Source organism: Heptranchias perlo, chromosome 6 (genome assembly GCF_035084215.1).
Source record: "Heptranchias perlo isolate sHepPer1 chromosome 6, sHepPer1.hap1, whole genome shotgun sequence".
NCBI classification, from domain to species: domain Eukaryota; kingdom Metazoa; phylum Chordata; class Chondrichthyes; order Hexanchiformes; family Hexanchidae; genus Heptranchias; species Heptranchias perlo.
The window spans coordinates 25,074,399-25,098,958 of record NC_090330.1 but is presented as its reverse complement, the minus strand read 5'-3'; the positions used below and the strand labels follow the sequence as shown (position 1 = coordinate 25,098,958).

The 24,560-nt window shown below is 41.4% G+C and overlaps 1 protein-coding gene across 4 annotated transcripts in view; it reads right to left on the bottom strand.

Moving 5' to 3' along the window:
* The window catches only part of stard13b (StAR related lipid transfer domain containing 13b), a 398,947-nt gene that overhangs the window by 125,964 nt on the left and 248,423 nt on the right, over positions 1–24,560 (bottom strand). Inside the window, exon 1 of one of the 4 annotated variants that reach the window (XM_067985951.1) lies at positions 10,673–10,950. The exons of the other annotated variants lie outside the window; for them this stretch is intronic. Coding sequence (XP_067842052.1) covers positions 10,673–10,841 — 169 coding nt within the window. The 5' untranslated portion in view covers positions 10,842–10,950. Of the gene's footprint in view, positions 1–10,672; positions 10,951–24,560 lie in introns of those variants that run through there. 4 annotated transcript variants of the gene reach the window in all.

Below are 24,560 nucleotides of genomic sequence, written 5' to 3'. Positions count from 1 at the left end.
TCTAAAACCATGGCAATGGCAATTGTAGCACCCAAGAGCCATCAAGGGAGGAATGCTCCGTTAAATAGTTGAACATTACAGGTAAAGCTGATTTAGGTAACCTACTATTTCATGCCTTACTGTGTATGAGTTAACTTTTAGACCAAAACATCTTAATAGGTTATTTTTTGAAGTATTAATCTAAATAAAACTTTATCCTTGTCATATGTACTTTGGCCTAACCACATAGCAATATGTACTTACTACTGTCACAGTTGTTAAATCAAACAACTTTGGAACGGAGCATGGTTCTACTCACAGCTCACTGACATGGGACGTGACAAATATCTTGAATGTATTTCACTAACCACTAGAGCCAGGAATCTGGACTTAAATTGGTCCCACAGTCTCATAATAGTGTGGTTTTGGGTGGAGGGGATCTAGGCCAAGAGCATTCCTATTAGTTAGCAGCTTTTTCCATTCATACCATGTGAAAAGTTAGATGCTGGAGAAACAACAAGCATTTCTAACCCACCGCCTTAACCACTTGGCCACGACTATCAGGCACTAGTTGGATGCTGAACAGGTTGAAGTACTGTGGCTAAATATACATTTTATGGTTAATGAGTTCTGCGGGAATTTTCAATGGGACAACTGCTAAATGCTATAAACATATGACCCTATTTGATGATTCACTCAGCTGGCATTAGCTGGTACAGTGACCTTGACAATTTGACTAAAGACTGAATACATTATAAGAACAGCTCACAGGATTAACTCAGTGTATTCGTAAATTCCAGATTCAATGAAGATTAAAACATATGACATAAAGGCATCAATTAATATAAGCAAATAATATAGGAGGCTGTGTCTAAATTGGGGTTTTACCAAATGATGCTCAATGCTGTGATGGAATTCCTAATACATGCAACATCTTCAATCTCATTAATACCATTAGAATCCCACATAATATACATATTTCTCCCCCCAGTATCCACAGAAGTTTTCTCCCATCTCCTGAAGGCAGAGTACACTTCTATGGATACTGGTCACACTCCAGTAACTCACCCAAGTAGTCATTCTTCATGTGTGAGTATCAACAAGCTATTTTTAAATGTCTACCATCAATGAAATCTTAAATCGATCTCTTGATGTGGGGGAGCTTCTGTAATCCCCCTCTCCCCTCTATACATACACAAACATTTGTTTTGTTTCCTTCATTCAATTCTTGTCATCTCATAAACCATGAAGAATTAAAAATATTTGTTATTTATCATTTGACAAAAGTAAACAGCATAATAAAAGTGCCACAAAAAAAAATGCCCAGGCACAATCATAGCACATAAATAATAATGAGTTAATGTTAAATTATACAGAGTTAGTCTGGAAGCTTTTAAACTGGGGATAAATTTTGTAAACAAACTGCACTCAGTATTTAATAGTGTGACAATATTAATTGTATTACATGATGATTCAACTCATTGCAGGAATAAAACTGAATGTCAGGGAAAATAAGGAGCAATGAGCATTACAGTCAATAGCAGTGGGAATGGCACATAATGTGCTGAATCGCTCACAAGACCAATAAAGGATTTTGACGGCACACCAATAGAGCAAGTGTTATCAATCATTTAGCTAATCAAAGGCTCCGTTCTTTCTTTCCAGAGTTTCCTGGAGATTACATTTGATATCTCATTAATTTTGATAGAAAAATGTGTTAACTTAAAATAGAATTACTTCAAACTCAAAAATAGTCATAAATCCAGAACACAGAAACAGTCATCTGCAGGAGGACCTTTATTAATTGTTAAATCATACAAGAAGAGCTAAGAGGATAAAATAAACTGTACAGACTGCAGTGAGTTCACTCTACTGCCGTTGCCATGTATTAAAGCAATTGATGGGAATGGAGCAGTTATTTACTGCAGTCATCAATCCTCCTGAGGCAGGACTTAAAACCAGCAATGCATTGTGGGATTTGTCACAGTTCAATGCAGATTGCTCAGGATTTTTAACTTCAAAAGGAAAGAGAACTCATGGCAGGGTATAAAGCACTGCTCACATCAGGATGGTGCCATACTGTCAATGCAAAAGTGGCAAGACACTAGAAATGCTCAAATGCTAAATCAGACAGGACGACAGACTCAAAGCTAGTAGATCTCATTATGTTGGGATTATTCCGAGCTGAACAGAGTGAAATCTCTTGGTATAAGCAGGAATCCAATAAGTTTAAAGGGGGTTAAACTATATGTCACGCTATACGTTTAAATAAAAAGCATATGATAATATTGTTGCCATGGCGTCATCAATTCCTCAACCAGATTTGGAAACTTTCAATGCTGTGCAGTTTTTGCATTTTTTTTTATGCTTCTCAAATGGTTACAGGGTAATGCAGTGTGTTGGTGATTCCAAAGTGTTGTTCCATCGAATGAAAGGATTTAGGTTCATGATTCTCTACAAGATTAATCACTAATCTCAGCCTTGCTATGATGGGGAGTGGAGACTCAAATAGCTCCAGAGTGACACTGGTAACAGACTGTTTACTTGGAAGAAAGATGCTAAGTAAACTGTACAGACAACAGAGAGTTCACATCTATTGCCATTGCTGTGTAGTAACTGAGTTAATGGAAATGGGGTAGTGGAAGAGCAGAATATACTTTGGGGGTAATTTTAAACTTTTAATCGCCAGGTGAAAAATGGACGGTAGTGAATCAGCTGCCCATTTTACAGACCAACTGATTTTTTTTTCTATTGAAGCCAATGGAAAAGAAAATCGGGAGGGGTGAAAAATGGGCGGCCGATTCATTATCATTCATTTTCGCCCGGTGTCAAGAGTTAAAATTACCCCCCTAGGGTGTCTCCTGCTCAAAGAAATTGTGAAATTTCATCACCTGCTGCTGTTTGAACAGTACCTCAGCAGTTATCTCGGTGCAGATTTTTTCTGCCAACCTTCCCAAAACAATTCCCTTTGACATCTCAAGGGAGACAAGGATAAGAAACCTGGGGGGAAAATAAACACCTGGAACACTGACAGGGTCATGCTCACCCAGAGTGCATTGCTGTTTTGGATTCTATCCCTGTAGGTGGCTGGGAAACAAGCTTCTTAATGGCCTGTCCCATAACGGCTCAGTGTTGATTTATTGTGTGCCAGCTTTTGCTCAGAGTAATGGAAACTAATGAGCACAATCTGGCTAAGAGATTCAGACAGCACCGACAAAACATTCAGATACTTTTACATTCCTCATTTCACAGACAGTTTTAATGTATAATCAGAACATTGTTGCTGAAGGAAGAGGTTTATTACATTCATGTTCTCCCCGGCACATGAAGGGACATATGTCTGCCATGCTTCTGTTAGCCTGCAGCAAATGTCACTCCTACTTTAATGCACATCTTATGGAATTAATATCCTAGACCTCACTGAAATAACTTCTAGGAAACTTAATCTAGTTTGTTTTTGCTTATAAATCTGGTGCACAAATTCAAGTTCATCTGAAACTGGTTTCTTTGATTGGACCAGCCCAACAATAAGCTCTGCTCATAGTCAGTTCAACTTGTATTTCTTATAAAATAACATCATTTGTGCTCCAACCTTGCTCTAAGTTTGAAGTTAAGCCAATTTTTCTCTGATTTTTTTTTCAGTAAAGGGCCATGGTATCTCAGGGATGGTTTTTATTTGTAAACCTGACGCAGGTTCAATGGCTTAGATTGGTTATGATCAAAATGAATTTAAATGAGTTTGCTTGTCTGCTAAATTATCAACTTATGATACAAGGGCAAGGGACTGAGACATAAAAGATTATATGTATTTGCAAAACTCACACCAAATTTTCAATCTACTTTAATTTCAGGATATAAATTTCAAAATCACCTTAAACTTCACATAACTCTTATCTCCATGATAACATTTCTAAATTGTACAATCAATCATTGACTGCAATGGAAAGAACTGGCAGACCTGTCATGTAGTGTATTTGTATCCTAACGTGCCATACCACAAAGTGCTAAGGAATGGACTTGAATGGGGAGCAGAACTGCTCCCAGCCTTCAAGCAATGTTGCTCTGTAACCAACTACCAAGTGTTGTAATTGAGTTAGCTTGCTTGGTAATCTACTCTTCCTTCAGGTGAAGAAAATCTTGCCTCTGCTCGGCTCTTCTTCCTAACTCGAGACTGGAAGCTTGGCGGGTGGGGCAAATCAGTGCAGGAAAACCATATCACCATTAGTGGAGTAACTTGTTAGGACATCAATGTGCTTCACCATCAGCTGCCCTCAATAACTTGGGGTTCGAGGTTAAAAAAATCAACCTTCAAGTAGCTGCATAGCCCTATGCACAACATGGAAGTGAATCTTTCATGGCAAGTTCCTAATCATTATTATCAAGAACATACGAATGTATAGAACCAGAAAAGGCCATCTCAGACCACTGTCTTTCCCAATAACCACCACATTATCAGATATGTAATGGTAGCACAAAACCAGAGGCTGTGTGGGATTTAAAATATTGTACTATATTTTGGGGAACTGGGTGCTGCAGTGGGCTCAACACAGCCTATCACATCCTCAACTGATGGAACAAAAGTCTCTTCTCTCTGCCAACTTTAAGCATCCTAAGTGAAATCGGGTTGGGCAGTCTCAACCTACTTAGTGTGAGTCTACAGCACAAAAGTTGCCTTTTGATTGCCAATCTCACTCAGATGTCAAAGATGGTTGGTTTGGAAAATTTCACAAGTAGAGCTACTCTTCAGAAGTTGCTCATTAGATGGTAAAATCGTAAACCTACTTTTTGACTCACATTTATAATTTCATGGCAAGCAGAAATAGAAGAAATGTTCCTCCAATATTGGGACAGTTGGCTGTAGAGTGCTTGATGCCAATATCTGTGACAAAAGCAACAAATATGTTTCTCCATCCAGTACTGATATGCTTCAATTTGAAATGCAGAAAATTCAACACAAAAAATGTTGAATATGGAAGGAAAGTCATGTCTGACAAATATATTGGACTCCTTTGAGGAGATAAGAGACTGAGTGTACGTTATATTTAAATTTTAGCAAAGATTTTCACACAGCAGATTCACATGGTCAGAATGCACAGAATAGAGGGCATGCTTCTGGCGTGGACCAAAACTGGCTCAGTCAGAAGAAGCTAAAATTGTACAGGAAACTACATCAGAATGGAAGAAGGTGATTAGTAAGATAACTTGATAACTTTGGCCATTATTTTTTCCATCATGCATAAGGGGAGACTGACATACTCAAACACTTTGCAGCCCAGTGGTCTTTTCTGATCCTGTACCTTCCTATAATCCAGATTCTCAATTGTAATTGATGTTTGTGGCATTTCCTCTTCATTACTAAAAAACTTTACCAGTAGCTCTGCCAATACTAGCCGTGAGTGCAGCTGGAACCAAAATCTCCCGTGCTAAACACGACTGGGATCCGACAGAATCACAGCCGAATTTCCTTCAGGGCAGGTTCAAGGGGACCGGGGGTGGGGGGGAAGTAGATATAAAAATTAAAACACAGAAACAAAACAAAGTCAAAACATCAGTGGTGTTATGGAGTCAGTACTCGTTTGCATTAGAACAGAACCGTTGTTTTGCAGCTCCTTTCTAACCCTAATCAACACCCTTACAAATTAAACTACCCTAAAATCAATAACTTTTATATGAACAGAGGAACTTTCCCCCCAATCTTTATAAGCTCCAAGAATAAAGGGGATAAATATATATCTTAAAAAAGTATTTTATTTCACTTTTCATTCGTTGTAGACATCATCCTGTTGTATTTGTTATATTCAGATGGTAGTTTGTAGGTAAACTGGGCTGGCCCTGGGGAGCTGTACTATTTGTTGGTCCTGTTAACATGTCTATTACTGACTCAGTCAAGGGCGCACACTGGAAATACTCACACTTCCCCCAGCATTCTGAAGCACATCTGTGATCGTTCTCATCAAAATCCCTATTTACAGTCATTCCCCGCTTCCACTGCGAGAGTCTGACGAATGTTCCTTTAAACTGTCTGCTTTTCCCCTTAACAGCTTGTTGATTTGATTATGAATAATAAGAAAGATCTTATAGAAAACCCATTATCACCAGTATAGAATGTTTAAATCCACGAGAGAACTTCTAATACTGTAGAAGGCTCATTAAGATTTGATTATTTCGTCATTTAATGCACTGGTGAATGATCAGATGGGTTCAATTTCCAGGATAACCAAGAACCTATGTTGTAATCACCATTCACCAGAACTTTCCAGAATAACCTGTGCTGTAAATACCATCCCTGTAATGCACAGAAATAACCTGTGCTGTAAATATCATCCCTGTAATGCACAGAATTGACCTGTGCTGTAAATACCACACCCCTGTAATGCACAGAAATAACCTGTGCTGTAAATACCATCCCCGTAATGCACAGAAATAACCTGTGCTGTAAATACCATCCCTGTAATGCACAGAAATGACCTGTGCTGTAAATATCATCCCTGTAATGCACAGAAATAACCTGTGCTGTAAACAACACCCTCCAGAATTGAAGAGACTAAAGTCCTGTAAACAGCACTTGCCAGAACAGCCAGAAATAAACTATGCTGTAAACAGCAGACACTCCCTCCAAATAAATCAGGAACATCCTGTGCTCTAAACGTCACTCCCACATCATAATGGCCACTAGGTCATGCACCAGAACATATGTTACATCTCCAGCAGCAGAAAGAATGGAGCTTTGTGCTCAAGTTAAATGTAAAATGTTAAAATGTATTCACAGCAAAGAAATTTTTCAACACAATGACATCACTACCCTACTGGTCTTTGAAGATAACTCGCAGATTAATCAGTAAAGTTAATTTGAAAAACACCAAAGTTGCTTTAAACGTCAGTGGCTGGGAACACAAGCCCCAGGGCTGCTGTAGGATATACTTCTAAACATCTATGAATCGTAACATTTCTGAACTGCTTTTCCTGTAGGGTATTACAGGATTTCTCATACACTTAGAAACATGAGATTCTGTATTCAAAATGCTGGCATGTATCACTGTGCACCATCTGGAAATCCACTTCAGTAACTGGAAGAGCCTGATCTGATACTTTTTGCTACAGTAATAAAAGTGCCGTGTAGCTGCGTCATTTCTATCAAAACTGCTAATAGAGATATATTTGTCCTTAGTGCTGGGGTTCATTAGAGTCAAGAATGCATTGTATTGGCCATTTTACATTGTTTATTTATATTTCTGACTGCTTCACTTGGGAAGTGAAATTTAATCTGTGTTTTTACAGGAAGTGTACATAGGATCAATTAATATTTTAAATTTTTTAAAACCTGACGTAAAGGTTTCATGTCTCTAGTATAATGGGAAAATGGCAGATACAGCGAGAAACTTCATTTATATATAAGAACAGCAGTACTAGAAGACATAGCACCAAGCCATATAAAACAGCGAGCTTACACTCAAGCACAGGTCTGAATGCGAGCTAAACTAACTACATTTTCACTTCGATCCCCCCCATCCCCTTGCAATGCTCCACGACTTTGTCATAACTGGCCTATGACAAGTCATTAAAGAGCAAACACAATTTACCATGCGAGCAAGTTTCGGAATCGAAGAAATATCTGTTAACATTTTCTACTGGTATTGCTGCACCGTTTACTCACATCTATGGGGCAATTTTGGGGCGAGTTGTTATGATTAGGAATGTATTACCTGAAAGGGTGGTGGAAGCAGATTCAGTAGTAACTTTCAATAGGTAATTGGATGTATACTTGAAGGGGAAAAATTTGCAGGGCTCTGGGGAAAGAGCAGGGGGGTGGGACTAATTGGACAGCTCTTTCAAGGAGCCAGTACAGGCCAGATGGGTTCCTTCTGCCCATGAAGATTGAGTTTTCTAACTTGGTGCTCCCACTGTGGAGCCTCATCCAACCCTGTGCATGATTTTCCAATCATTAATTTAAACCATGCAAAGTTCCAATCAACACTGACAGTAGCAGATCTCCCTGCCACAAGTGTCAGGTCAGAAAATTACCTCCCTTTCATTAAACTTTACAACAGAGAATAATGTGGTCATTAATATTTTTTTCAAGACACAGCAAACTAAATTGCTACTATTGTACAAAGTCAGGCAAATTTCCTGAAAGACGTGCACCAAACAAATAGGAAACAAGGTTCTCATTTAGGAGATGTTTCAGATTTGAGATGAGAAAAAATTTCAAAGCACTTGACTGGTTGCACCCTCATCTGTACTTGTGCAGGGCAAAAATAAACCATTAATGTGTAGTTTGTGGAACAAATTCCATATGACCACAATGATATTCCTCATCTGCTTGAATACTATGCTCCATTTTGCCTCAATTTAATACAAATATGATTTATGCATTGTATATACAGCTGAACCCTATTAACTGGAACACAGCAAATGGAATTGGAATTAACCCATTTATCATGTTGCCTATATTAAGAAAATTTGTCAGAACTGATTTTAAGTCTGCACAATGAGAGTCAATGGGTGCCGGAGGAAGTGTCCTCTTCCCTACTGTACAAACGTCTATTAACCATCTCCCTATAAACTGGCGTCAGCTGTAGAAAAGTCTTCACCTTGGATGTGCATGCGAAGTCTCCTTATTATCTAATCCGTGTTGACACTAATTCTGTTCACACATCAGTAATTTTAGTAATTGCAAAGTCAACAAGATATCCTGCACGCTTGCCAGGATAAAAGAAAAGGAAATTTGGAAAGAAAAAGACAAATATACAGTCAAAACAGCACCACTGTTTTGTAGCTGTTCATTGAGAGCTCTGTCCTTAGGTAATAAAAACAGGCCCATTGAATTAAAACAGGCGCTTCTCAAATGGACGTTACCATGAAACAGCACTTAACAAAATCAGGCAGACAAGGCAACTTTTGTTTTAACTGGCCATGAACTTGAGTAGGGAAAGTGCAGCTAACATTCTGAACTTGTTGATGGTAAAAATGAATCAGGAGGATCCCTGCCAAAACAGATAGTGTTCGGAATGTTCTCGATGCTCCACAACTTGTGCTTTCCCTGTAATGTTAAGATCTCTCTGATGCACATCAAATGGAACTCCTGATATCCTGATGAGATTATGCTGTTGTGATTACATCCCACAGATGAAGTTGTACAAGCCAGCACATGACAACCTTATCAAAGCAAAATTCCAATTTATAATAAACTAACATTGAAACTGCAATATAAATAATCCTGCTAGCCAATAACTTTCCATTTCTCAGAAATGGGAAAGAATTCTATCAATACGTTTTGTTTCTTTAATGAATGACTGTGTTAGTTGCCATGTTACAAACCCGCCCTGCAAAGTGTCAGGGAAATCATTTTAATGGATGTTTGTAAATGGAGATTTAAAATTATATATGACTAGTGAAACCCATGGCAGTAGTCGCAGCAGTGTTAAAATTTAGTCTCTTAAAAGTTTACTTTTCTAAAAAACATTCTGCTAAAATTTAAGTACTGCATCAGAAACTTTCCCTCGGGCAAAAACGGCAGCAATGAAAACAGTGTCTGTTCCTGCAAATGAACTCGCATGAAATTTCCCTAAAAAGGGTGACATGTTCTTCGCTTAATTAAAAGCACAGGTTCAAAGGATGTACAAAAGACATTTTTTAAAAAATATATAAAATGTGTGCAGTATCTCATTCAATGCATAAATGACAATACAATGGATGATTACACAGATGAGATTTGTTGAAATGCTTATGAACAGTCAATCTCCCTGCACTGTCAATAAGGGTGATTAAAGTTGCTGGTATGAAAACTGCAGTAAAAGATTAAACTCTGTTGCCAAGCAATACAGCTCCAAAAGGTACACAGCTGATGACTCACAATTAGTTAATGTTATTTTGAAAGAACAACTTCAGTTATTGAGAAATTCTAATCATTTAGGTATTTTAATTAAAGGGGCAGTGTCTCCCTGAGAGAAATGTTTCATGAAACTATTTTTATTTGGGCAGTGAAGAGACAGAACAGCTGTGCATTATTTTTTAAATCACAATGATGTCACATTCAAGAGATACGACTGTGTTTTCAGAAGATTTACATCACTGAGTTGTCAATTGCAAGCCAATGAAACAGAAATTACCAAACCTTTTCTTTAATGTGAAAACAGTGTCCTTTTTAATAGTCCAAAATGCTAACTATTGCATTACACTTTTAAAATTACTTCCATAAACTACTAATTCACATCAGGGAACACTGACAGGTAAAAATCAAGACTTCGAACAAGTATAGATATAGTGACCTGTTTGGCCTTATTCATAAATGTCACAGTGCTGTTATATTTATGGTTTCACTATTCAAACCAACTGCTGGCTGGTTGTGGCACAGTTGTGAATATGACTGCACTGCTTATCAATTCACACCTGTTGTTACAGCATGAGTAAATTTCCTCAGCAAAATTATAAAAGCAGCATAAATGCATGTCGAGAAAAAGGTGAACTTACCATCGAATTATCATAAGGAAAAAAGTGGAAGATAACACATCTACCGAAGGTTTCACAAAATAAGATCTAAATCAGTAGGATAAACATTACTTAAAATATATTTCCTCTTAAAAATGTCTCTAGAGCAACATTTCTTTGCTTCATGTTTGGCTCTTTGTATTTAAAAAGATCTGACTACTGAGCTATCTTATAAGTACTGAACTCTCTGATATGGTAGACGTACCTTGCTGAATTATAGTCAGCAGCTGCTGCCTTGCAATCATCCTGCTCATCCTGTATGGTGACCGCCGTTGTGACTGATCCAGCCTCAGGTACATATCCTGGCCCTGAGGTGACAGGGAACTCAGATAGACACAGCCTGAGCTTGGTGATAAGGGTATCTCCCTGAGCATATCTGCAACAATGCCGACTGGAGTACAAGCTCTCTTCACCTCACAAGTGACAGGGTAACAGGCTGAGCTAGTGGTTAGGAGGAGAGGCAATAAACACTGTTGAACTGTAAAAAGTTGAAGCAGACTTTAGAAAAGGGGAGGAGTAGCTACAACTCACATGTCACATGACTGGAAGGAACCAGTGAACTGAGTGGATGTGAAAGCACCATTTGATAACAAATTAAAATCGTTGTGTGTGTGAGCGTTTGTAATCTTATACAATACTGGAGAGAAATATAACTATCAATCGCATACCTTAGAGCTGACTAAGCACTTAGGAACTGTGTGGAGGGATTTGAAAACACTTCGGCTGGGTTAGACCACCCCAGGGAATGCTTTTAGTACTGAAAGTAATGTTTCATCAAGCATAACACAATGGCACTAAATGAGGGACTTGGCTTCAGTCTTAAACAGGAACACCACCCACATTCACCTATTATACATTTGTTATTTGTCTGGTGTTGTCTAATCCAGCTGGTTCACTTAATTTTGTAATATCCTTTAAAATATCTAAATATTCACTCTTTATTTTATGGGGTGGGGGCAGGGCAGAGGGAGTATTATTTTTAAATAGGGTTGTATGTGATACTTACAGACTAATGGAATATCATAATTGGTGTTACTCACATAACTAAAGCAAGAATAAATTAGTGAGAATGCCATACTGATGAATAATGCATGCAGGAATTCATTTAATAATGACATTGTTTCAGCAAACCTTCTGCCTGAACCCTAGCTTTCACCCACTAGAGGGTCCGTGAGTGTGCTTAATTAATCACAATCAGCATAATGCTGGAGGGTAGTGCAGTGATAGGTAACAACAAGCCTGCAAAGGAATTCAGGCGGGATCATTTTATATTCCCTCTTAGGCATCTCCACACCCATCTGTTTTGACAAAACAAGTTCTGAGAATGACTGACTGCAGAAAAAAAACAATTGGTATCTTACACAAAGAAGACACAACAGAGTTCCTGCTGCCAAAGGAAGAATTCATCCTTCTTTCATGCCCTTATTTTCAATTTGTTTTTCTCTTTAATTAGTATTGATGAGGTACAAGTGCATGTGTTATTTTTGAGGCACTGAACTGCAGCAAAATTTAAATACAAAGTACAAGTTTTTGTTTAATGTTTTTCCCATCTACAGAATGCATTTCCCATCTCCACCCACCAAAGTCACTCAACCTCAGGGCTTGCTTCTAATTCCCAATCAGTCTCTAGCTAAAATGCCCCTGCATGTTCCTGTGTAGCCTTTAAACGTCTTCCTGTGTACTTTCTGTGTAATGTGGAAAAATTAAATATGGACTAAAAAATTATAGATATGTTTTAATTGTGATACCATTTTGCCACAATGACCATGGAGTGCACAGAACCAGTTACTTTATAGTGAAAAACACCAAATTAACTAATACTGTCTGTTTTTGTAGACAGATAACTTGATAATCCACAGCCACTCAGCACAAACACCCAGATGTGATGCCTCTCGTGGTGGAATACCCACTATCTGGGTTCACAAATAAGTTACAACTGCCTTCAACTTTTACTATTGCCACTTGGGGCAGGTATTGAGTGGCTACCAGCTTGTGTGGAACTGAACCCCACCATGAGTCAATGCCTTCAGGAGAGCAGAGAGTTGGGGAACTGTCACACTTCAAGGTAATAACTAAAATGGAGATTTGAATCGAATTATGGAAGAGCTTTTCTGTCGGGGGTACTGGTTCTGCCATCACGATCCGGGCGTGCAGCAGGTAGAAAATGATGCAATGTTTCACCAGCTCCCCAGTCCACTCACTCATTGCATGTGCAAAAGCTTCATCAACATAGTTAATATCATGCAACTAGGTTCCCGTGCAATTTCCTAATTTTTACCCAAGTATGCTTAGCTCATTCATGTAAAATGGGTGTTAAAAGCCAGTTGCATTCTGGCCTTTCGAGAACTACTTTCTTCATGCTGAACTGCTTCTCTCTTCCTGTGTTTTTGGGTGGCAGAAGGCGGCAATGAATGAACGCATACCAGGGAGGTTCATCAGCACCTGAGGCAGTTTGCCTAAAACTGGCCTATCCACTGACTCATGTTAAGAGACCTAGGTGCAACTTTCTGCGGTTGCCAAATCAGAACTATCATCACAGGCTAAGGTTCACCCGGAAGGCAGCAATGAAGCTCTAACATCTGCTGCAAGTCAACTTTTCAGCAACAGAGGTAGTCAAGGTCACAACAATCCTGAACTTCTATGCCCCCAGCTTCTATCACAAGGAACATCTACAACATCAGTTAGTCTACAATGCATAAGAACATAAGAAATAGGAGCCCCTCGAGTCTGCTCCGCCATTCAATAAGATCATAGCTGATCTTCGACCTCAACTCCACTTTCCTGCCCAATCTCCCATCCCTTGATTCCCATAGAGTCCAAAAATCTATCTATCTCAGCCTTGAATATACTCAACGACTCAACATCCACAGCCCTCTGGGGTGGGGAATTCCAAAGATTCACAACCCTCTGAGTGAAGAAATTCCTCCTCATCTCAGTCTTAAATAGCTGACCCCTTATCCCGCGACTATGCCCCCTAGTTCTAGACTCTCTAGCCAGGGGAAACAATCTCTCAGCGTCTACCCTGTCAAGCCCCCTCAGAATCTTATATGTTTCAATGAGATTCATCAAGCAGATCACTGATGCTTAGTTCACAGGGGCAAACATCTTCATCACCTTCCCAATGAAAAACCAACAGCAGAATGAGAGATCAATGCAATTCTTCCAGCTCGCAGGATTTTCCAAAGTACAGAGGGTTATTGACGGCACTCATGTAACCATCCAGGAACTTAGAGACAATGCCATAAGGGCTTTCACTCCATTAACAATTGTGTGATCAATGACCAGCAACACAAGATCTTGCAGGTGTTGATTTCCTAGAGATTAGTCATGATTCTTTTATATTAAGTCAACTGTAAGTGCCTGGGTGATTTGAAGGATGGCTCCTGGGGTTGAGACTACCCTCTGAAGCGCTGGCTTATAACACCATTATGAAACCCAGAATCAGAAACTGAATGCAGGTACAGAGAGTTCCATGTACTTACAGAACAAACTATTGCCTTTTTGAAGCAGCACTTCAGATGTTTAGACAGATCAAGGGTGTCTTGCAGTATAGCCCCAATAGTGTCTCCAGGTCCCAATTGTCTGCTGCATGCTTAATAACTTTGCCATCTAAAGAGGCCCAATGGAGGATGACATTGATACTACCCCTAAGGACGTTACTGCAGGAACACCATCTTAATTCGGGTAGAATTAAAATATCCCCTAGCACTATTTGAAGACGAGCAGCAAAGTTCTCCTGGTATCCTTGCCAACGTATATCCCTCAGTCAACATCTCCAAAAACAGATTTATCTAATTTCTGACTGTGGGAACTTGTGTGTAAACTACAAAACGACAGTTACTACCCTTCAATAGCAACACATTGACTCTAAAGCATTTTGGGATGCCTGAGGATGTGAAAGGTGCTATATAAATGCAAGTTCTTTTTTCTTTAATATTCCTTCTAGATGCATCCTTATTGGAAGGAGTAGCAGAGGTGGCTGGCTGCCTAACATGAGTGGTACTTGGGATTGAGTCACCTCTTTGTGCCGGGTCATAGGTTGGCCTTGCTACTGCTTCCACCAGACCTGTTGCTGCGGTGGCTTCTTAGTTCTACCCACATTCTGGCACATCCACTGTAATTTGAGATATGCGATTAGATGGGCTGAGTGTGGTGTTATCCTGAGAGAAACCAGCTTCATCAGTGCCTACTCTAGCCATACTGGGCAATGATCTACATAGGATACCCTTGGGCAGCAATGATGGTGGTGAGGCCCTGTGTAATGGCTCTCCCTCTCTGATCTCCCAGCATGTTGAAGCTGGAGAAAAGAGCCTTTTGGATATTGGAGCCCAACACCTATTTGGAGCAAAGTGAAATACTCCCCTAGCAAAGAACCTCTGTTATTGGGGGCTCTGGAGCCGCCACATACTCTATGGTGGTCTGTAGTTCATATAAGTGGTCATGCATGATTGCACGGTTGTGGGCAGTGGACTCCTTCACACTTGCCATCAGAGCTTGCAAGGTGTTTTGTACATTCAACTAACTGCATAAGAGTTTGGTGACCTTTATTTAAATGCAGAACCTGTGAGATCAGAATCACTAGGGTCTACAGCTAAGGAAGGATGTGAGCTGGCTGTCCAGCTAGCAGGTTCCTGCTTCTCCACTGGGACTGCTTCATGCTTCTGCTCTTTCATGCTCTATGATTCACCTAATGCACCCTGCTCAAACTGACCTATCTAAATTCCCCAGAAGGGATATACTTGTGTCGGTGCTTCCAATGGGCAGAATGAGTGATGATGGGTGTTGTGAGGTGCTGACTTATTGTGCAGTATTGAAACTTGGAGTTTGTTCTTGGAGAATACTACAGAAACAGAAGATGAACATGCGTTCGAATGTTGGCTACATGGTATCCCTCTAACTATTAATTACGGGGGTATCTATTTTATCACGAGGGGTTGTGCTTGACTCTATACCTGGATAACAGTGAGTGAGTATCAAGAAAAGAAAGAACACATGATAACCTTCTGGTTGCAGGATGCCTCAGTCTTCACCCTCCCCACTCCCTCCATGCTCTCAGTCCCAAAGATTTACAAAGTTGCCTCCTCAAAGATAGTCAAGGCCTTAGTCCACTTCTGGTCTACTCCCATCTCTCATGTGCCATCTTGCCCTGTAAGCAGAGAAGTAATGTTGAGATGTTGGAATACTTCAACATGTAGTTAGGTTCTGTTAGAAGGATTTGTTATGTGAAGCCCATTTTAGAAGTCAGTGTGCCAAGAATTTCAGTGATAAGTTGCAGATGTGATTGGGGCCCTACTAAAGTAGGGGTATGCATGTAAGCATTCAAAGGCTACAAGATAGTCCGAGTGCTTTGTATGGGGCAAAAAACAATGTATAACACGGTGTGTAGAAACACATGCATACTGTGCCTATATATTTGTTATAAGGCACTGGTGGGTAGAATTACCTTGGCTGATTTCAACAAGTCTAATAACTTCTTACGAATTGGGTGCCACCCTCTCTGGGTGGTGCAGACGGCACTGATATGTTGTGCCACCTCCTGCCAGGCACGCTGTCTGACTCTCCTGTGAAGATAGTGCCCTGGAATGTAAAACAGCGCAACCTTTTGTTTTCCCCACTTCTTGCAACAGCTGCCTTTGTAAACCTGGGCACAGACTGTCTTCACTACCGCTCCTCCATTATAATGGTAGAATGCAGACTAAGGTACAACAATGTCTCCACCACGTTTGCCTGGGGAAAGAAAAGACTTTCATGGTGACTGGCTGCGGCCGAGCCAGATACCCCTCTCAGGATCAGCAAGCTGCCTGTGTTGGGCGAATTGCAAGCTGGGAGCTCAGCATTATTAGATAATAGGGGTCGACCCGGGAACATTTATTGTGGTTGGCACTGCATTACTTGGGCAGGTGCAAACCATAACATTCTGCCAGGATCCACGACCATCCTGAAAAATCTACCCTTATATTTATTAATTACATTATTATGGTTGTAATGTAGGAAAAATGTTTCCTTAAAGCTTCAGTGCCTCATGAAAGAAAGAGATACAAACCACACCTCCTTCAATAAAAAATGCCTCCTGTAAAATTTTTTCGAAAGTGAGTTATTTCTGGAGGCTCTGCTCTTTATCTTTGTTTTATGCACATCCCAGTAATTGGCTACATGTAACACCTACTCACATTCTTCACTGTACTGGACTTATTAACAATCACTGCAATGATGATAACCCTCCATTAGCAAAAAAAAAATACTACTTCATCCTTTTGCATTTTTCCAAATATTAAACAAGTACATTCTCAATACAATTGCGATATTACAGACTAAAGCTACAAATTTATTTGATGCGCATGTGAAGCTCAGTTCTACAAACTTTTGGGAAACATAGTTGAGCAATTGGGGCTAGTTTTTCAAACCTCATATTAGTAACAGGGCCATTGATGTTTTGGGTGTTTTTGTTTCTTGTATTTCATTTGGTGGGAATAGGCTAGAGCTAAACTTAAACTTGTGTGAACTGAGTAACTGGAAGGCTGTTTATTAACTAAATAGCTAATAGATTGGGCCGCTTTTGAGTTCACTTTGGTAATTCAAACATTGCCAAACATCAGCATGTACTGCCCTTCTCTTTGCCTTGTAAATATTAATAACTTAAACATTTAGAATTAGGATTTGGTTTTGGTGAGGTACATGCCGTGTTTCTGGGATGCTCGTAAAACCAGAATGTTTAGTTGTATGATTTGCAATTTCATGATGGCAAAATCTGATATCGATGGAAGAAGACCAACAGCAAGAATAGAACCCATGACACCTTTTGGGTGAATTTCTGTGCTCATAAACATGAAGGATATCAGTGTTGAAACACATGCAGACTTTGAGTTGAGTTTCTTCACCTTGGCCACTCAGTATCAGTATCAGGTTAAGAACCTCAAAACTTACCCATGCTCTATCCCAAAAATATGACTCAATCCTAAATTCGGAAGGGTACCACCTATCGCACCACTGTGAACTTTTCCACTTCCCACACTAGCAATCCTTTGCTAGTGGCCTCTCTGAGTGAGATTGCCAGTTTAGTGTCAAATTCAGAACAGTTTTCTGCAGTGACCTCTAGGAACTGAGTTAAGGAATAAAGCTATCCAAACTCAGAGCCCTTGTAGGAACAGACATCTCCATTATTCTAGGCTGGATTTAAACACAGGTTCCATAGGTGACATGTCTGTGCCCAATCCACAATGTTACCTGGCTACCCCACTCATATTGTTGTAACAAGAACTTGACACAGGTTAATGTTCACTATACAACTTGTTCTAAACAACAAACTCTGAATACACTCAAAATGAAATACTGAACAGAAACATAAAGGGCTCGATTTTGAAAGGGTAGCGGGATGGCTGCAGTGGGTGGGGGGGGGGTCAATGGGCATGCGGGTAACCCGACTACGAAAATCTAACTGTTTCCCACGCGATCGCAAGTTAATTGGTGACCCTTTACGTGGCTTCCGGGTTTGCCGTCCGAAAGCTGCGCAGTGGGCAGACTGCGCACCCGCATGACAGGCTGTCAACTGGAGAAAATTTATTGAAAGGCCATTGCTCCAATGGCTTTTGCTGCAGCAAAAACCAAGAACGCAGAATATGGAACAGCACAAGGGCAAGGCTGCTGCAAGGTTCAATGATGCCTCTCTGCAGCAGCTACTGGCCAGGGTGAAGAGGAGGAGGGAAGTCTTTTACCCCGGGGACGGAAGGAAGTGCTCTGCTTCTGCCACCAAGAAGGCCTGGCTCGAGGAGGCAGAGGAGGTCACCAGCAGGAGCAAATCTCCCACACCTGGGTCCAGTGCAGGAAGTGCTTCAATGACCTAACTAGGTCAGCAAAAGTGAATACACTTACTGATTCTCCTGCATTCCGTGTTCCACATCACCGCCATCCCCCCCCACCCACAACTCATTCTGCACTGCCAAGACTACTCCATCACATCACTCCTCACACCCACTTAAGGCTCACCCTCAACTTACCTGCACTTCCTCAGCACTTCCTCACCTCCCCATTAGTCACCCCACCACTACCACTCACCCCAATCCTCATCCAATGTGATGTCTCTGTCTCATACTCACCCTCTGATGCATCTCTTTCACGGTCAGCCTCACCCAAACCAATGCATTCATCGGCTGACCACTTCACCATCACTCACTCACGCGTCTGCACTTTCTCCCCTTTTAGAAGATAGCGCAAAATGCACGTGAGAGGGCGAGGACTGGAGGGGGGCCACAACTAATAGTGGTCCTCACAGACACAGAGCAGGAGGCCCTAGAGATCAGCCGCACCCTCGAGAGCCTGTCCGTCGGGGACACTGAGACTGGCATCTCACAAACGTCTGGTAACACAACTTTAACATTCATCTCACACAACATGAATTGATGTTAAGAATGATTGGCATGTTGAACACCTCAGTATGCTCATTGCAATATGACACATCTGTGATGATGCTTAATATTGCCTTCTGTTCTCTTACAGGCCATTCAACGACCGCAGTGACAGCAGAGGGCGATTGCTCGGAAGAGCTCCAGGCCTCTGAGGGCGCACCATCACATCTTAGCAAGCCATCCACCAGCGCAGATACTCACACCTCGGTAGGTCCTAGTAGTCAGTTAGTTGGCTTGGCACCTGGTGAGTCACCACACACAAGTGAGCACGAGCAGACAATGGTGGCAGGGGCAGCTGTGGAGACTCTGCATCAGTTGGCGCACTTCTCTCCAGGCTCTGCTCAGCTGGACGCAAATGCTGAACCCCGGGGACCATCCTTTAAAAGGAGAACGATCGAGGGACAGCAGCACATTTGCGAGGTAAGGGAACAGGTGCCACTTGCACTCTCCACAATAGCGCAGAGGATGGAGGTGTCGAACTCCTGCATGAATGGAATGGTGGCACAGATACGTGAGGGAATCTCTGAGATAGTGTCACAGGGACGTGAGCAACTCTCTGAGATGGTGTTGCACGTAACTGCTGAAATGTCTGAGATAGTGTCGCAGGTAACTGCTGAAATGTCTGAGATAGTGTCGCAGGTAAGTGTGGGAATGTCTGCGATGGAGAGAAGGCTAGCCTCCGTTGAGCTTCTAGCTCGCCTCACAAATGAGTCCCTTCAGGCCGTGACAATGGCCATTCGGACTCAGGGTGAACAACATTCTGCTGCCTTAAACAGGCTGACGGATACTTTAGAAGTGGCCTTACAAGGCATCACACATGTCCTCCAAACTGTTGTCCAGCAGGGTGGTAGGAGTGATGTGGGCCTGGCCTAGGAGAGGGATGTTGGCGAAAGGGGACATGGAAGTGAGAATGCCACTCAAAGCACTCCCACGTCTCACCCATTGCCCCCCTCTCAACCAGTAACTGCAATGCTGCCTTGTCTCCAGGTGGCCGAGTCAGCCCCTGCACAGATGCAGGTGGAGCAGTCAGAGAATGAACATGAGCAACCTGCCACTACCTCTGCTGCAGCCATAGGGGATGCACCATGTAGAAGTAGTAGGAAGAGAAAGGCTATGGTTTCGTGATCACGAAGGGTATGCACAAGGGTGTCTGACAGACTGTTGTGTTTTTCATTTATATTTGGTTTTTGTTATATTCACATTAAATGTTATCATTCTCACCACGTCTTGCCCACTCTTGACTAGCTTTTGTGATGGCGCCCTTTCATGAGCTTCACCATGAATGGCGACACATGGTGCCACCCTTTGGGTCTCTTTACAGTGGGTGTACGTGTAGTTGCAGGACTGTTTTGTACAGGGAGAGGGGGAAGGGGGCTGGTTTTGGCGCTGGTCTTTCCAGGTAGTGCGAGGACTGGACTCTTCACACTTTCTGATGTTAGGAGAACCGTTCACATATCAGTGACTCCCTGGCCTCACGAGCAGCCAGGTGAGCCGCTGCTCTGGCCATGGATTCCTGCTCCTCCATCTCCTCCACCTCCTCCTCCATCTCCTCTATGTGGATGGCAGATGTGGATGGGGCCTCCTCAAGTGGCACCCCTCTCTGTTGTGCCATGTTGTGCAGGACACAACATACTATTATAATGCGTCCCACTCTGTCTGATGCGTATTGAAGCACGCCCCAGAATGATCAAGGCACCTATATCGCATCTTGAGCGGCCCTATAGCATGCTCAATTGTGGACCTGGTGGCAATGTGGCTGTTGTTGTATCGATGCTATTGCTTGTTGATGGGGTTCCTCAGAGGTGTCATGAGCCACCTGTGCAGGGGGTATCCCTTATCCCCGAGGAGCCAGCCCTTAAGGGTGCTCGGTGCGTGGAAGAGGCCCGCGAGATTGGATTCCCTCAGAATGAAGGAATTGTGGCAGCTGCCAGGGAATCTGGCGCACACGTGAAGGAATCTTTTGCAATGGTCACAAACGAGTTGAGCGTTGATGGAGTGATACTCTTTTCTGTTGATGAACAGTCCTGGCTCGTATGGAGGTGCTCGTATTGCTATATGGGTGCAATCGATTGCACCCTGTACACGTGGGAAGCCAGCCATAGAGTGGAATCCCACAGCCCTCTCCGTCTGGCTGAGGTCATTCTCCACAAAATTAACGACATAAACAAGATCAACGATGTCAATAAGTGGTTTAACTATCGTCCTGCCGGCTTTAATTCTGGATTTGTGACGCGCGCGTGAACAATGGCGCATTTGTGGCAACCCCGGAAGTCGGCAGGTTGGAGCCGTCATCCGAACCCCCTCGGGATTTTCTCTCATTTTCGCAGCCCCCCCCCCCCCCCCCGCCCCCAATGCACCCGCAATTTGATTTTAAAATTGAGCCCAAAGGGTGAAATTCCCCTTTAATAAAAAACAGGAGAATGCACCTTTAGTGCCTGGGCAGTAATCTGGTGGAGCTGCTCCCCCACCCCCAATACCCGTTGTAGAAACTGCCCAATCTTCATCCCATTGAAATCAGGCAGGTTCTATAACAGTGGGGGTGAAAATTACCACCACGTTTCAGCTGTGCTTTTGCATAATTTTGTTATTGGGTTGTTCATTATAGAGGAAAATAGGCATTTGTTCACTTTATGGTAAATAAACCATGTCACCGCCATTGACCTTCAAACTGAGAACATTCTCAAATCCAACCCAAATGCCCAGGCAACACTGGGAAATATTCAGTGGGTTTATACCAACGTCTTTGTAAATGTCACTTCTACAACTTATACATAGAATATGAGCTGTAAAATAAAATGTAATAGAATCAAGCATTTAAAATAAATAGGTCACTTGGAAGATACCATTTAGGCCATTTTCATCTGAAGAAACCCAGCCTAACAACTCTTTCCAGAAAATTGAACAGCTACACAAGTGCAACCATGTAAGCTGCACATAAGATAAATTATCTTTTTATTATAATTCTCCTGATCTATTTCATGAATTAATTTTAATATATTATATTAAGCACCAGTGATTTGCAGTCACAATTAAATCTACAGCACTCCAATAAGGTCAGCTTGTTATGGTCTCATTTAACCATCAGAGATCTTGTTGTCTACTCTGTAATAAACTACTGAATTAAAGTTTAAATTAAATTTAAAATAATTGGACAGAAATAAGAAGGAAAGTCTAAAAAGGTGATAATGTATTTTTATTTTGTTGCTGAAATTAAAATAGGTTTATAAAGGGACAGGAGTTAATTATCACCTAAGGCAAATTAAATAGCTGTCAATCAATATTTCTTGCTGTTTACAAAACTAATACATTTTACAAGCAACAGCCATACCACACATTATTACAAAACACATCACTGTGGAACCAATGACAAAAACAACTTGAAAGTATATAGCACCTTTAACGTAGTAAAACGTCCCAAGGTGCTTGACATGAGCGTTATCAGACAAAAATTGACACCGAGATATTAGGACAGGTGACCAAAAGCTTGGTCAAAGAAGTAGGTTTTAAGGAGCATCTTAAAGGAGGAGAGGTTTAGGGTGGGAAATCCAGAGCTTAGGGCCTGGACAGCTGAAGGCACGGCTGCCAATGGTGGGGTGATGGAGATTGGGGATGCACTAGAGGCCAGAATTGAAGGAATGCGGATAACCCCATCAAGCAGCCAAATTGATGAGCCTCAATATTTTCTTTCTTATCTGCTTTTAGCCAGCTTTTTTGGCGTTCAGCTGTTGCAGTGTCCTGGCAGCCTGACAGCTTCATAAGAACAGGAGTAGGCCATTCAGCCCCACGAGCCTGTTCCACCATTCAATTAGATCATGGCTGATCTGTAACTCAAATTCATTTGCCCACTTTTGTTCCATATCCCTTGATACTCTTACCTAACAAAAATCTATCAATCTCAGTCTTGAAAATTTCAATTGACCCCCAGCATCCACAGCCTTTTGGGTAGAGAGTTCCAGAGTTTTACGACCCTTCGGTTTGAAAAAGTGCTTCCTGATCTCACTCCTGAATTATAAGGTTATGCCCCTTGTTCTGGATTCCCCCACCAGAGCAAATAATACCTCTGTATCTACACTATCAAATCCCTTTATCATTTTAAAAGCCTCCATTAGTTCACTTTTCAACCTTCTAAACTCAAGGGAATACAAACCAAGTTTATGCAACCTGTCCTCATTATTTAACCATTTAAGCCCTGATGCCAGCTAGAGAAAGAGGAGAAAAAGGGGAACTTAAAGACTGGACAGTCTGTGACATTAACCAGTTGTCCAGCCCCATCAATGCCCCTTCAGCTGGAATCATTGGAAAATTGGAGGGTGTTGAATGTGATCCTATTACATAGTGCTGACAACGAGACTGTGATCAACTCCATCCATCAAGTGTGTTCGAAGATTCAGGATAGTTACCTATTTCACAACCCAGCAATAGCATTATGCAAATAACATCTTTCAGCTGGTGTTCAAACATGTGACTCCCTGGTTGTGATTCTGATGTTCTTGCATGGATGTGTTATATTAGTGTGAACTGCAATGAAAGAACCGGTGGAAAATTTGTTATTTGCATAATGCTATTGCTGGGTTGTGAAATAGGTAACTATCCTGAATCTTCAATAAACCTTTAAGTATTAGCAGCAGAACCTTTTATTTCATCTAGCTGTATATTGAACAATAGTACTTTAGTCATTTGGGATTTTGGGTTTGTTTTACATCTAATCTGATAATGGAATGTAGAAGAGCATCTTTGGTCTGCTGTCCCCCTAGTGGCCCAGGAAAAATATTACAGTGTAATCTCACTTAGTTCTGCATTCTCACATGAGAGTTGCAATATCCCTTTTATAGTTTGTTTAACAGACACTTCATTGGAAACTATAATGGGATTTACTGAGTTCTGAATGTTGGGACTGAATAATATGGCTCCAATTTCATCAAAGGGACCGTCCATATCACAAACCAGAAGAGTGAAATGCAAGTGGTTTGTGGATCTCACATGAACTCAAGTTAAGTTGCAGCCTTTTCCTTACCCTCTACCATTCTTTGAATAATGTTTATTATAAGCTCAATAAAATGAAGATAGTGCCAGTCTCGGTCTACTGTTGTTGCTACCCACGCCTCCCATTGCCAAGGCAGCTACTGCAATGTGATGACACATCAGACTGCCATTTTAAATGAGATCACTCAGATGAGATAGACATGATGATGGTTACAGCTGAAAACTCTATCTGAACACTTTAAAAACTACCTTTTTGTGGCAAAGAAATTTTAAAAATCAGGTGGCCGGCCTCCTTGCACTTCTGGAAACTTATTTCTTTAACATTGAGCTGCAGGAGTTGTCCTGTAAATCCTGTGGAAGCACAGTAATGCTGTAGCATAAAGGATTTGTTATCATAACAGTCCGACTCTTAACAACAGCTTGCAATAATATAAAGTCTTTAAAATAGAAAAACATTCCAAAGAGCTTCAAAGAAATGTACGAAAAATATGGAGGCCGAGCCAAAGAAACGGGTATTAGCAGAGGTGACCAAAATCTTGTTCAGAGGTGGGTTTTTGTTAAAGGAGAAGAGGCGGAGAGGTTTAGGGATAGAATTCCATAGCATGCGGCCTAGGTAGCTGAAAGCACACCTGCTGATGCTAAGGTGAAGGAAGGGGGAGGATGCATAAGAGGTTGGAGTCAGAGGAATGTAAATTTCAGCAGGGAGAT